General features: G+C 42.0%; 1 protein-coding gene across 3 annotated transcripts in view; it reads right to left on the bottom strand.

Moving 5' to 3' along the window:
• LOC147722518 (enoyl-CoA delta isomerase 2-like) overlaps window positions 1-15702 on the bottom strand; it is a 340043-nt gene extending 324341 nt beyond the window's left edge. For 2 of the 3 annotated variants that reach the window (XM_086965041.1, XM_086965042.1), the window contains exon 1: window positions 14754-14820. In XM_086965041.1, the coding sequence (XP_086821167.1) occupies window positions 14754-14806 (53 nt within the window). In that variant the 5' untranslated portion in view covers window positions 14807-14820. Of the gene's footprint in view, window positions 1-14753; window positions 14821-15629 lie in introns of those variants that run through there. The other variant, XM_086965044.1, reaches the window with a different exon arrangement.
• Window positions 15703-16286: the final 584 nt, after the last annotated feature.

The following is a 16286-nucleotide window of genomic DNA, read 5'->3' as shown; positions in this document are numbered from 1 at the left end:
ATCTTCGCAATGACCACAAAATGTTTTGCCCCAAACCAGGTCTCCCTTCTGAATACCCTCCAGCACAGTCTCACCTTTTCCCTATGTCAATAATCCACTCCACCCCGCTCTCTCCATGGCCTCTCTTAAACGGTGTCCACACTTTCTCTTCTAATCTGGTCACTGCCGGGGAACAAAAGCCTCATGCCCGTGCTGATTTTATAGGCTTAGTCCTGTCAAGAAACGGGATATGCGCCACATTTTCTGTTCGTCCCCGTTAGCCTGAACCTATATTTGGTCACATTTCTAGTCTCCTGTACCTCTAAATACCCCCCCCGTGTACAGCGGCCTGATGTTGTGTGCTAAATAAGCAGAGCCACTAGAATCAAGCGACAGGGAAGCTCCAAACTATCCAGCAGGGTTGACTAAATTATGCGGCCACAAAACTAAAATTATGTAGCATAATTAAGCACATTTTAGGTCGAGTCTAGTGCAGCGCTGCTCTAGGAGAGGACCTTTAGAAATCGGTCTGCAGTTTTCAAACAAACAATCGTGCTTGTGGTGGCATCCACCTTGCAGGAGTGAGCAGCGGCGCGCAGGGGCCATCTGTTTCCAATTAGCATGGCCGCGCACGCTTTACTCTCGCTCCCCTGCCTGTGCGCCTTTCATTGCGAATTTTCACACGTTGTTGGTGTTCAGGGAGAGGCTCTTGACACACACGCCCAGTTTCAAGTAGGAGTTGTGCGCGCTTTACTCTCGCTCCCCTGCCTGTGCGCCTTTCATCGTGCTATTTATATACAATCGGGCATATTCTGTGTCCTCGTGATTAAATGCATCTGGTGAGCGTACTTTTCTCACGTGCACTGTACAATGGTTTTATATTTTACGTAAAACTGTATGTACTTTTGGTTTGTTCAATGTAGTGGACACCTAATTTCTTTACTTGTATATTTCCAATTTTAATTATTAGGTTTGTAGTTGGTTTTGTACAGGAAAGAATTACGAAGGGAAATATACTTTATTATATCGATAATGAAACACTTACTCAGTGATTGTGTATATATTTGCATAGTATCCGTTTTACACCCGCTGTGTTTTATGTACTATTGCAGCATGTTTCACAGAAGATCAGAGCAAAAGCAGCATTAGCCCAGACTAGCGCCTTGAAACAGCTGGGAATGTACCATGCGCTAAGTGACTTAAAAGCACGTAATGTAACATTCTGGTCGGTGTGTAAAAGGCAGTGCGACAGTTGGTGCTTAACAGCAAACTATCAGGTTTGAATTTACACCTATATTTTTTAAATAATAATTTTATTTTTTTGTTATTTCAAAATCGATTTCGTGCTATTGGTTGCTTTGTCGGTTTTGTACAAAAAGGGCTTCAGAATAGAAACATAGCTTAATACATAAATGATCGACCACTTCCTTAGTGATTGTGTACATAATTTTAAAATTTGCACAGTGTCAATCTGACGGCTGCTGTGTTTTATTTAATATTGCGGTAAGTTTATAAGGGGATTTTTTGTTGGCAAAAGTATTATTACATTTTACAGGATACATACTCACTTTTGCTTCTTGAGTGCCACAAGACTTGACTGATATATAAATGCTGCAATATAGTATAACTGTTCCACCACAGGGCATCAATTCTCAGTATGTACAATATGAAAAAAATATTTAATAATAAAGCTTTCACTGTACTCTGTTTTTAGTTACGACCTAGCCGATACCGAGTGATTATCTTAAGATAGCGCTGGTCTCTGGGGCATAGGCCAGCGTCATATATGTAAGCTTGAGGGATAGCTCTGCTGATTATATTATGATACGCATAGGGTGAATCCACAGCCTCATGGCAGCTGTCCTCTGTATGGAGCCGGGGCTGTGTTCAGCCGTGTGACCAGCCAGTCAACAATATGTGGTCTGTGCAGTTTCAAAGCATATCCAGAATTTTGCGGTCCCTAAAGTGACTGTAAAAAAATCTGATGATAGCTCAGCTGTCTCCTGAATCAACAAACCTCACCAAGCGGTCCACATTTGTTGTGATAGCTTAATTGTATAAAAATATCTGACTGCACAATATGTGAACATTTAGAGGCTAGTTCTGCCGGATAATGTGTCAACTTTAACAATCTGCGCTAGTTGTTGGGGAAGCGCTATCTGGGGCATTGGCCTTTACATTGGTGCACGTATATGGATAGCTCGGTTGCTTGGGGAATCTGTCTGCACATAATGTGCACATATAGGGATACGTTCTGCTGCTTGGTGCATCAGCCTGTACATTGCTTGCATGTGTAGGAAATACTTCCGCTGTCTAAATTATGAGCCTGTACATTGTGTCGACGTGCCGGTTATAGCTCTGTTGCCTGTGGCAATAGCATGTACCCTGTGTGTATATGCAAGGGGATAACTCTGCGGTCTAAAGATTAAGCCTGTCCATTCTGTGAACACACACAGGATAGCTCTGCTGTCTAATGTATTAGCCTGTCCAATGTGTGCACACGTAGAGGATAGCTGTACTGTCTAATGTTTGAGCCTGTCCATTCTAGGCACGCTACTTTTCGTCCCTTTAATTCCTGGCTGAGACTGCAATTCAACATGTAACAACCTCAGCATCACTCATCACCAGCACAGCACCACTTTAGCACCACTTCAGCTTCAGCACGGCACCACCTAGGCGCCAGTGCATCAGTGAAACACCACCTCTGCAACAACTCAGTATGAGAGCAGCACCACTTCAGCACCAGTCAGCGTCATTCAGCATCACAGCATAAGCACCACTCAGCCACTCATGAGCACCATCTCAGCCCCAGCATCAGTACTGCACCATCTGAGCACCAGAACAGCACCACCTCCGCATCAGTGTACCACCACCTCAGTACCAGTACGGTTTATGTCCCCTAAAACTTTAACAAACAAGCATTAGAACAGACAGGAAGATTCTGCCAGTATTGCAAAGACAAAAAAACTAGAAGACATTTTGTATGATAATTATCTTTGTGATAGGGTCGTTCAGCTGTACACAATATCTTTTTAGTTATAAAAAAAAGGTAACTAAAAAGTGCTTATAAAACTTTTTTATAATAACTTTTCAACATGCTGCACAGCAGCCACACTGCTCTACAACGTAGCTTAAAGACATTAGCTAAGCCAATACACTTATAAGGTCCCAAAGGCGAAACCTATTGGCTATGCAATGCTTGTTTTGATAGTATTCTTCATTATTTTGACATGTGTACACAGGCTTACACTGCATGGAAATGTTTTGCCTCATTACTTTCAGATAAACACCCAAATACAGCAATAACCAACGTAAAAGTGACCAGTCAATATTATTTGTGATGGGCTTTCCCCTTGGCAGCATCATGTGTGTCTGCCCTTTTGGCAATGTTTTATTAGTTTCAGCTATAATAAACAATATTTTTGCTAAACTCTGCAGTTTATGCAGCAGATGATAGAATATGGAGAAAAGGCTGCCGCTGTAGAATCTTATCATTCTAGAGGCTCCGTATAGGTCACATACAGAGGACCCGTGATAAATGCCTAGACAACATGCAATTTGAAGAGTGAGTTTCAATAATGTGCCAACACTTCTGTTGGAAGCTCCTGCATCATGTTGGAAGCATACTAACGATGCTTTATGCTTTGATTTCCACCTTCCATTGAGGTCTTGACAACCTCCAGATCCATTGCAATTAGGCGGCAGGGGAGAAACAAATTGGGCGACAGGGCTAACTAAATTATGCGGAAAGAACAGGCAAATTATGCAGTGCAATACTGCACATTTCGTGATATAACTTCATTGTTTTATAAAACATTTTTACACATGCCAATACTGTCTGGGCAAATATTTTTCCTCTTTAGTACCAGTTAAAATACTAAGAACAGCAATGTTGCCATGTTGTTAGTAAAATTTGATCTGTATGAGCAGGAAACTCTTTGTTAAACTCTGCAGATTGTGCAGCAGATGATGGATTATGTGGCAAATTAATGCCTATGAGGAATACTCCACTGCATCAGAACAGCATAATTCCAGTGGCCCTGCTTATAGCTCCTCAGGTTTATGTTCTTATCTTTGTGTGGCTGTCACTTAGTGTGACTCACGCAATGAATCCACGGGACGCTGTGATTCTAAATTACCAGTGAACGGATAGAAGCCAGGATTTAGCAGATCACAACTTGATTTTGGGGACCCCCACACCTCCCTGTTTGAGTCAAAGCCTAACAGACAGCAGCTGTCTGGTTTGCTAAAGACATATTAGGGACCTTCAGAAAGATGACCTAGAAATCCATTCCCTCCATTGTGGACCATTGGCTTTGTGGTTTGTAACTTACATTGTCTGGCTTTTTATTTGCTGGCTTCAGTCGTTTTAGGTTGTCCAGCTTGAATTAGTCCCCCCAAACCTTTGTCCCCCAAACCTTGTCCACTAACTTGCTTTCTGAAAACAGGCCTTTAAATCATGTTCTTATTTTGTCCATTTGCTGTGCGTTCAAAGACAGAGGTCAAATTTCAACAGTGGTGGCTCCTCCATTGGAACGGAGGAGCGTCACCCTACTTAAAGTATCCCCCAAAGCCCTAGTAATGGAAAATACAATGTTAATTCATTACCAATTTTTTATCATCGTCCTGTCCTGAACCGAGTGTCAGGACAGGGCGGGTCCTGCTGAGTGACAGCAGGGAGGAGTGGTGGGCAGGTGGCTGCCTTTGCACTGTCCCTTTGGCACTGCCGCATTGAGACAGATAGCCAGCCCTACATGCACACTTCTGAGAAAGGCCGCTCCCACTAATCAGGGCACTGCTTACATACTGGTTAACAGCATGTGAGCAGGCCAGAACTGGTCGAGGGAATTTGCTGGGTCCTGCACTGTGGTCCCAGTAGAAGAGGTTGGAGTGAGGAGGACATCATCTGACACGATCCAGTAAGTGTTTTTTCCTTGGTTTACCTGCCCCATCCCCTCAGTAGATGCCACTGGCCACTAAATGTCAAGCTGTTTTCCCAATGGAGCTTTGAGTTTGACAGTCCTGCTGAGTACCCTCGTAAGAGGAGAGGTTGTAAGGTTTTTGTTTTGTTAGTTCAACAAAGGAAAGGTACTGCCCAAAAGGATAAAAGGTATGGCCTCTAATAGAATCCCAATATTATATCATCAGTCATGAGCCCACTAGACCAGCTGAAATCATAATATCCACAACCGATAGGCGATAGCAATATACTTCATATATTGCTATATATGATTATATAATATTGGGACTCTAGTAGAGCCTGTACCTTTATCCTTTTGGGCAGTACCTTTCCTTTGTTGAACTAACCCTTGAATCCCCTGCTTGTCTGCCCTAAAAAAGTTTCCTCAGGGGGCCCCTTTTGCCTAATAGGTTTTTGTTTTGTAGCACACAACAAAAAATGAACTCTACTGAAGTTTCAAAATATATCAGAATTAGTACAAACGAAGCACTTTTTTTGTAACTCTGATGTGAGGAAGAAACCAATATTTGAATACGATCAAAAAACACATCAATACACTAGGTGATGTAATTTGCAAACATTGTTTGTGTGCAGTATAACCGTATTTTGGTGCAAATGTAATCATTTCATGTATGGTCTTTAATGGCAGTGCGCTACCACACCATGCAAACTCCACACTACTCCACTCCACTCTCTGCCACGGCACTCTATTGTATGATACGCCACTCTACGACATGCCAGTCCACTCCAAAGGACCACAATCTACCCGACTCCACTTCACTACAATCTACCCCAATCTACTTTACGCACTCCACTCAACCCTACTGTAATACATCCAGCCTACTGCACTCCCCCATAATTTACCCTACTCCACTCCCACTCAAGTCAAGTATTTTATTTATGATTTTGGAACTCAGATGAGATCCACATAAAAGAATAACAAAAGGAGTATACATTTTCATACAATCACAATAAAAGATACAAAAAGAGAAAACATTTTATGAACCTCTAATATATATCTAAAAAGCTTTTAAAAAAGTTAAACATTTTATGACAAAACATTTCATTGGGTGGATTATAAATGGCGTCTATAAATGCAGTGGCAGACAAGATATTTCATTGTAGGCAAATAGGTCTCAACCACTTACGCCGGTATAAAAGAATAAAAGAAGAGCCAGCCGGGTAAACAAAGAGCATATGATTGATATCCTGAATTGAGTTATTACAAAGATTACACATAGCTGAGGAACCATGCCATCTGGACAATAGATTATTCAGGGGAAGAAGGTCCTGCCTTAATAAAAACCAAAAGCGGCGTACACCATGAGGGAGATTCCAAGTAACATAAGATTGTATTTTTCTCATTAGGCAGGAATCAATGGCCAGAGAAACACCTTTCTTTAAGATATGGGCCTCCCTGTCCAGCCTAAAGCTTAATTTCCAGGAAGCCTGTTTCAGGGTGGACTTCAGCTGATATGCAGATAGTGTAAAAAGTACTGATTCATCTAATTGTAAAAGATAAACTGCAATTCTAAAAATTCCTTACAATTAGAGAATGCTCTTTTAGAGTTCCTAGTATTTCTTTTCGAATAAGATGTCTTCGAGTATCAGGTTCTCCCTTTGCGAGGCTAAAAACCCATCGCACTATCCCTGCGAGGCCCTGAACCCAACTACTGCGCAGGCCAAATTCCAACCTAAAAGCGGCCACAGTACAGGCAGTGTTAACTGTGGTTAAATGCCGCAAGATTTTGCCTTCCGTGGTATTTAAAAAAATCCCATTTTCCTAAATCAAGTAATTCAGTGCCATACAGTAGGGAAGCTGGGATTTTAGCACGGAAAACCTCTAGCAAAAAGGCAAAGTGTCTTCTGCCTGTAGATCTATAAAGAGAAATTAAACTTTTGCCTTGTGCCATTGCTTTCAGAGTGTTATTTGCTATATGAGCCTTATCACTTAAATTGCCAGCTATTGTTTTTCCGAGGAAGACATAAGATTTTACCACTTCCAACTTTTGTCCACCTACAGACCAAGCAAAACTCCCATATTTCAACTTTTTCCTTCCCGTCATGCACATTACTTTACTTTACTTTTTGACACATTTATCTTCAGGTGGTGGGCCTCTGCGTATTCATGTGGTGCCTGTAAATGATTATTTAATCCTCTTGGAGTTAAGTCTAGAATTAATATATTGTCTGCATACAGCAGACAGACAATCTGTTTACCCCCAATACAGGGGCAATACCTTCACTTAGAGACAGGACATAGGGGAGATAAGATATGTAAGGGGAGATCAGATATGTATAGGGAGAATAGTAAAGGGGACAATAAACAACCTTGTTTTAATCCATTAGCTGAGGGAATAGCTTGAGAAAGACCCCTTTCCCCTCCCATCAAGACTCTACACCAGGTATCAGAGTGGAGAGCCCGTACTAGCTCCAGAAGCGTGGTCGGCATGCCAAGATCCGATAATTTCCTCCACAGCAATGGACAATCTACTTTATCAAATGCTGTGGAGAAGTCTATGAAGGCTGCATAGACTCTCCCTCCTCAGGACCTTGATGTATTTTTCAGTTATAACTTGCCATCCATGGTTCCATGCCTTTGCCTGAACCCAGTCTGCTCAAGGGGTAAAATTTCACCCTTAACCACCCAATCATTGATTAGCTTCAAAAGGCATTTTGCGAAAACATTACCTATAGCATCCAAAAGGGCAACATGTCGGTAGTTTTGTGGAGCGTCACGGTCTCCCTTCTTAAAGAGGGGGACTAATATGCTCCCCTTCCAAGAAGTGAGAACGGTTTTACGTGAAAAACAAACTAAACACTGGAAAAGAATTTTGCTCCACATTTCACTATTTTGTTTTAGGACCGAAATAGGAAGCTCATCCGGACCCATTGCCCCAGAGGAACGCAAACCCTTAATAGCCAGTTCAATGTCCTTTTCGGACGGCGGGCCATATGGAGAGCTGTCCTTATTTGTTCCGCTACATCCAACCACCGTTCCATTACTCGCATACAGGTTCTCAATGTAACCAACCCATTTTTGCTCTTCAATGGGTACTGGAAGTGGTCTAGATCTTACTCCACCGCCCTCCCCAGTGAGCGACCAGAATGTTCTTACTTGACCTTTGAATGCAGCTTCCCGCAATTTGATCCATAAAGTATCTTCCCTCTCTTTTTTCAATTTAACCTTCACCCTACTCCTCCTTCTTAGTAAGACTATTCTATGGTATATTTCGGGTGAATAAATCAAATACTGTTCTCTTACTAATTTATTTTTTTCAGAATTAAGTAAACGAAGAGAATAGGGAATTAATTTGGTATTTCCTTTTTGATTCCGTTTTTTTGCAAAGGAGATCACCACATTCATAAAATCAGTAAAACATTATTTCAGATCCTTTCCAATTAACCAAATTTTTCACAGCAGCCTCTAGAATACTCTCCAAACCCCTAATTGCCCTAATATCCCAATGGCATCTCCCTGATTTTTCTCCAAAGCTGACCAATTCACTGTTTAATGACCATGAATCAGTCTTAGGCGGATTTAAATTTACAGTGATCGTTTAGGTCTTCACTACTAGGCTGGGTATAAGAGACGTATTGTTAGCTTACTGTTCGTTTCGAGCCCATACATTGCTCATCACTAGTTGGCTTCATTGTCACTCTGATTTGCTTAATTATTTTTCGTTATTGAGTATGGGCTTTCTCTCCTCTTCTTGTATTAGTCCCTCCTATTGAGCATCAAAGCATTACTGTGTCCTTATACTGCTCACGTTTTTAGGTTATAATTTTTCTTCTTGTTTAAGCACTCTGCGAGACTGCATGAGTTCCATCTGTCTCACTATTGAGCTTCTCTTCCTACTCTCTCTCCGTTCTTCCTTCCCTCTCCGCCTTCTGTACCCGTTCCTCTTTAGCTCAGCTTTCCCCTCACCAATTGCTTTTAATTTTTTTATATACTTCCTTATCACTCCATTTTTAAATCTGGTTTAGCCAAGATCTTTTGATTTTCCAAAAATTATATGTACAATATATTTATTTATAGAGGCTTCCCCTCTCCATCCATTGGTCAAGTCAATTCTTTATTCATCCACTACTGCATATAGCGTGGGATTGCACATTCCGCCCCATTCCAATCCTTCTCCGTCCATCCAAATTCACTCCTCTCCTATCCAATCACACCAATCCAATCTTATCCACCTCAGCCACTTCAATTTGCCCCAATCCATCTGCCCCACTCCAATCCAAAACAGTCTGCCTTAATCCTACCTGCCTCACTCCAATCAAAAAGTCTGCCTTTCTCCAATCTGCCCCATTCCTATCCAAACGTGCCTGCCTCACTCTAATCTACCCTACTCCCATATAGAACAATGACCCACTTCAATCCAGAACAATCTGCCCCGCTAAAATCTGCTAACTCCAATTAAAAACAATCTGCCCCGCTCCAATTCTAAACATTCTGCCCCGCTCCAATTCTAAACAATTTGCCCCACTCTGATTCTAAACAATCAGCCCCGCGTCTAAACAATTTGCCCCACTCTGATTCTAAACAATCAGCCCCACGTCTAAACAATTTGCCCCACTCTGATTCTAAACAATCAGCCCCACGTCTAAACAATCTGCCCCGCTCTGATTCTAAACAATCTGCACCACTGCATTCCTAAACAATCTGCACCACTGCATTCCTAAACAATCTGCACCACTGCATTCCTAAACAATCTGCACCACTGCATTCCTAAACAATCTGCACCACTGCATTCCTAAACAACCTGCACCACTGCATTCCTAAACAACCTGCACCACTGCATTCCTAAACAACCTGCACCACTGCATTCCTAAACAGTCTGCACAACTCCAATCCAATCCACGCCTCTTCAATCAAAACCGCCCCAATAAAACCAATTGCACCCCAATACAACCCATCGCACCCCAATACAACCCATCGCACCCCAATACAACCCATCGCACCACACTGCAACCCATCGCACCACACTGCAACCCATCGCACCACACTGCAACCCATCGCACCACACTGCAACCCATCGCACCACACTGCAACCCATCGCACCACACTGCAACCCATCGCACCACACTGCAACCCATCGCACCACACTGCAACCCATCGCACCACACTGCAACCCATCGCACCACACTGCAACCCATCGCACCCCAATGTAATCTACCCCACTCCATCCCAAACTACCCCAATCCATCTCAATTCCCGCCACACCATACCAATCCACCCTACTCCAAAACGACCCACTCCATTCCCCCACAATCCATCTCTCTCCAGTTCAAACCACTCCACTCCAACCCACCCCAAACCCACCCTACTCAAATCCATCCCACCCACCATTTCAATCCACCACACTCCAAACTACCTTAATCCACCCCAACCCACTCCTATCTATTATGTCCAACCCCCTCTTGTCCAATCCACCTAATTTCAGTCTAATCCACTCAAATCCATTCCGCTGCACCCAGATCCAATCCACCCCCTTCCAATTCACCCCACGTTAATCCACTCCGCCTCAAACCATTCCACCCCACTCCAGTACAGTCCTCTCCACCCAAATCAAATCTACTCCAGTCCACCCCACTCAATCCAATCCTTCGGACCTCTGTACAATCTGCCCCATCTAAATGCAATCCACCCCAATCCAATCTATCCCACCCCGATCTAACCCACCCCAATCCAATCATATCAGAAGGCAGGGGGTAATCTCTATCTATAGTCAAGATGTTGTCTACGATGTGTAAGGCAGTAGTTTTCATGCTCCAGCATTATCTGAAGGCAGGCTGGTAATTGTGCAGGAGATGGTTAGCATTAATGTGTTCTTGGGATTGAGCGTAAACTGATTTTTAGGTGTCACATGAGACAGCACATTTGCGGTTGTTGGTGAGACATTTTGTTTACTTAGCAGGGCCATGCCATCTAACGTTGCATTAAGCCATGCGCAATAAAGCCCATCCGTCCACATGCTAACAACACCTTCTACTTTTTTTAACACCACTTGTGTAACTGTATTACAATACTAATCACTTAATTTACTAATTCACCATAACACCCTCATACAGTACAATTCAGCCACTTGTATTACTACACAACAATATCAGCAAAAATGTATTACTCACTCACAGATACGAGCAGGCCAATGGTTTAATGCTTAAGTAGATTCCTACTAGCAGTGGGACTGACAAGGAAATGCCGGGGGTCTCCCACTCTAGTAGATGCGTGTCCTGGTCACATGGCATTGAATGTGCCTTCAGCCTTCTAGCACCCTCGGCTGTAAATGTAAATTGTAAAATGATACTTGTATAGCGCACTACTCACCCGCAAGGGTCTCAAGGCGCTTGTACGAATACCGCTGTGGAACCCATCCTGGCTTTCCCTGTGAGGCGTCCCCTCCTGGGCACCCCCAAGGTGGAGGCCAGGCATCCTTAGGGTTGTGGGGGCCGCTGGAACGTTTGGGTAAGTTTAGGAAAACTGGCTTTAGCATTCTTGTGCATTTCCTGATTTGATGCGATTATATTTTTCCTGGCCCCATGTTTTTATGTAGATCTGTTTACCGCCCTTGCACTGTATTAATATGGTTGACTGGGGATACCTTGCTGGATATGCACTTTATATTGCATGGGGATGCTTGTGAATAGTTCTCTGTATACTGCCGTGGGAGGGTAATGAGGTGTTTTTTTATCCTTTCTGTTTTAATCTTGAGCAAATGGCTGACTTACAATGATGTATTTATGGATTTGCTTTTAAGGTTCTAGTGACCGAAACAAAAGTGTTTGGCTGACTGACTGACTCACAGAACTTATTATTTACATCATTGACTCCCATCAACCCATTACACCTGTTGAACACATGAGATGCAATAACACTTGCCTCCATCACCCGTTCACTGTCACCTCACAACACACATTCAGCTGCATTCAAACCAGTCATACCTTCAGAACACCACTATGACACACACTTGTAACACCACCAGTCACTCACTCCACTCTCTAGCCTTCAGGCAGTTGCAGCGGTACATACTTTTGGCACCAACCGCTCACATTATCACACAAACGCAAGATAACTTATCCATACAACTACCTCTCATCTCAACCACTTACTTCACCACCTTACTGTGTCAGTTGTATCCTTTGAGTATTAACAAAACCACTTTCACTCCATGCATGTTCAATAGCCATTCACCTCTGTTGCTTTATTACCAAGTCATTACACCACTTCTCGCAAGAACTCTCATCACTTGCAAACTACCTGAAACTTTTAATACCATTAAATTAAACCACTCTTCTTCAGCTACATGCATCATACATTCTCAGCTTTTCACCACACCAGTCTTCCATACAACCCACCAAAAACCATAGGCACACTCACATCATTTTACTCACACCAGCAATGATCTGCAGCCACTCTCCGTCAAGCTTGCTCACACCATTCACCTACCTGGGACATTTTAAACACCATTCACCAATGCAATCAGTCATATGAGCCATTCAGTCACATCTCATCCACAGATAACTGTAACCCTATTTTGCCTCACAGTGTGGCATAGCCCCTCAACTTTTCTTTCATATCTCAGATCTAAACCTGCCATCACTCATGAGGGATGATGCCTCGAACCCTGTTCCTGAATGAGTGTTTCTGTTCCTGGGAGGACATGGGTTGGCAGTTCAGGCTGGGACCATGAGGCACAGGATAAAGACCGATTTGCATATGGCTGGGTACAATCGGAGGAGGCGTGGTGAACAAAAGCACAATGGATTTAACCCAGAACTATTGACTGGGGGTGAATGTTTGATTTTCCCTGCATTTCGTCCATCATCCTTGTTTCTTCTGCTTCCGGACCCACAGAAAACACCTATTTCTTCACTCACAAGATTCATGGCCACTCGTCTCATTTAATCAAACCGCAATCCACCAGCTACTTAATACCAATCACAACCACAAGCCCATTCATCCACCACTGCCATTCTCCATAGTCTGTTATAGCGGCCTCCATTCATATCAGCACTGAACTTCAGCACTCATTTTACCACTTAAAGGTTTACTTACAGACACCCAACAACAACATACTTCTTGAGCAGTCTCACGTGCACAATGACTCGCTCAAGACCAGTCCTGCACGGATGGTACAAACCTCTACACTTACGGTCACTGCTTTACATCTGCGGTCAACAAAATTACCTGATTGGAATGACAATGATCAAAATAAAAGAATAAGGGTGAGGCAGAATTAAAAGGAGTGCAATAATATGGTTAGCTGCTCACTGCTTAGTGCAATAGCTTTACACACCAATGTTATCAAGTTGCAGTAGTAAGTTGCTGCAATCATAGTAAATTCATAAAGAAAACTGGAATTATCTTGGTGTAGCATTACCATATCCTGAAACACAGAAAGGTAGGGCTGGGTACATTTTATGTGGAAAGCTGAAGTAGATTCCAAGCCAGGTGTGTCTTTTCTGGTTCCCTCTTCTGTGAACACTAAAAATAGTAAGGGTTTTCTTATGTTCAGGCAAGGAATTATTGTGTTTTTTTGTAGGAATAATGTGCTCTACCAAAGAACTGATAAAACTGCTGAATTCTTAAATTCCTGTGTATGGCAAAGGTTTACAAATTACTAGTCAAGATAATCCTAGAATATTACATCTGCATATTGTAATCGCTATGCAGCAATACAGCCAGAACCCATCCTAAGGTAATATATCCCCATCAACGACTAGTACAGTCCCATTCCAAAGATATTTGGGATCATCCTTGAGAATTACAGCTTCATTCTGAAGTCATCACAAGATCATTCTGTCATAATACAGTCCCATCCGGAAGTACCCATAGGATCATCCTGGAGTATTCCCCAATCCTGAAATCACCCTGGGATCATCCTTTAGTAGTAAAAAATCATCACATTCTTTCCACTGAAGTAATCAGGAAGCAATCCTGAAGTAGTTTCTGTGATGACTCTAGAGTCATCTCACTTAAATAGTTCTCCCTATAGGCATATGTCAGGATGGTTTGGGATTACTTCCCCCAGATCATTACAGGAATAGCTCAGCTGAACTCATGACTTCTGAATGAGTTCAGGATAATCTTCCTTTTTGGGGTGGGGGGGGGGGGGGTAATCGAGAAACCTATTGCTGAGATGTCTAACAATGTAACTATCGGCAACAGACACAGACTCTTTGAACTATTTAATGATTTAAACCACTGATCAGACACTACACATATCTCTACTATCAGGAGCATAAATCATCTGAATTATTTAGCCAGTATTACAGCTTGCAGCATAAACCTCTGCAGCAGGTGCATTAACTATGATACAGTAAAACCCAAGCTATTTATGTGCAATTAAGTAAAACAGGATAATTTTACTATCACTTTTTCGATATCGCGAATCCTTGGAATGTTAAGTGTTTGTAAAAAAAAAAATGTTTTAAAACGAACAACAACAACAGCGGCACTGTGTCGGCCAATGAACACCACTTTGAGATTTCAATCCTTCCAAATCCGCCCCCACCTGCGGAACGCTCAGACATCCAATGCGCGAGAACCCATGCCCGAAAGTATTCTTTTACTTTTCAGCACTGCCATGTAAACGTTAAAATAAAATGGTGTGTGGATATTGCAGCGGCACTTTGCTTTTTCTAAAACTTTTTTCTACAATAAAATCACGGACCTTTTTCGATTACCTGCACGAGTGACCCTACCCGTGCATTTAAATAGAACAAAATAACCTATATGACACTACTAGCGATAAAGTTTGAAGGGCACCTCTAGAACAAAACTGAGATAAACGAGTAACGGAAAACAGGTCACCTGTTTGAACGTGTGAATGACAGGAACCGGCGTCCCGCTGCCAGGACAGCCATTATATCAGCTAGCTGGAGTCGCGCCGTGCCTCCCTCCGCCCTTTTCTTCAGTGACAGCGGTACGTACGAAAGCCTTGATTGCTCGAAAAGCCAGTAGGCGGCTGCTACATGTGTCAGGAAGAAATGTAAGCGCCTTTCCGGTTGGACTCTGTTGGCCGCTTCCGTGTAGAAGTTTTATGATCAGTTAATGATTGGTCACTGGGCGTGGTAACGTTTATGGGCCAGCGTATTTCCCCCTGGCTGTTGATTACTTTGTCATTGAGCCTTTTGAATCAGATTGATTCATTTTGTTAAAATAGTTTCTAAGGTTCTCAGTGATCAGAAAAACACTATCATGATGTTTTGTAGTGCCTTCCCTTATCATCGCGTGGATTCATAGTGCTTAGGCTAAATACCAATTGTTGATTTCTTAGATGTGTGGTACGTGCTATATGTTTGATAAGAACGGTGCTCCATATTTATAGCAATTAATGGAACAGAGCATTCTTAGTACCGAACCTTTTCTACATTTCGTATACTTCCTACACCTTATTACGGCTTTTGTAATATTCTGTATTATGTGTTGACCTACCTGCTTTGTTTACAATTTTACAATTTTGTAGTTAATTACAGTTATATTGTTTATCCCACACCATCTTTAACTGTGATGTAACTAAATATTTATCCTGTAAAGGGCTCTAGCTATTTGGGTAATGGGAGCCCTATATAAATATGCATCAATAAATAAATACATGATTTCCAGCAGTTTAGGTCGGGCCTAGAACTCAACTGATATGCCAGCCTTTGTTTAAAAACATTATACAAAATATATTTGTATACTTACACAAAGTGGTTCTCAGCCATCTCTCTTCAGCACTCGGTCTGATTGTGCTGTTCACATTTTTCTGCCGCCCACAAGAGCATGCAGATGAATCGTGCCACTTCATCCGTTGACAAGCAGACAAGGGTTGTTGATTATTTAACTGTTTAAAGTGTTCTGAAACAGGTGAGAATGCTAACTCATTAAGATGCAAATTAAGTAAATAACAGTTATATGCGCATTGATTACCATAAGTAAAAAAAAAATACAATTTCAGTGTGCAAAAATACACCAAGGAGGCATAGCTATTACTATAGACATTTGAGACTCTTACAATATAAGACTTCATTCTGTAGAAACAGACTTGCGATGCTACAAATTGTCACAATGGAAATTAGAAGCTTGACCTTAATTCGACATGTATAGAACTATTTTCTAATATCTGCAGAATGTGTTTTATTAAACCAACTAAAAGCTATGCTAAAGTAACACTTTATTGTGATAAACAAGCCTATTTTCTCAAATAATTATAAGTCATGCTTTGAATAGGAGAGTTATCCATTTTAAAATAGTATTTCTTGTTCGTGTTAATGAAATGCATTGCTAAACAATATATTGCAAGCTGATGTCTCAACTTTCACCTAGTTCATTGTTTACATAAAGAAGCTTAACTACTTAGAA

Source organism: Lissotriton vulgaris, chromosome 4_1 (genome assembly GCF_964263255.1).
Source record: "Lissotriton vulgaris chromosome 4_1, aLisVul1.2, whole genome shotgun sequence".
Taxonomy (NCBI): Eukaryota; Metazoa; Chordata; class Amphibia; order Caudata; family Salamandridae; genus Lissotriton; species Lissotriton vulgaris.
The sequence above is the reverse complement of the archived record's forward strand: the minus strand, read 5'-3'. Positions and strand labels throughout refer to the sequence as shown.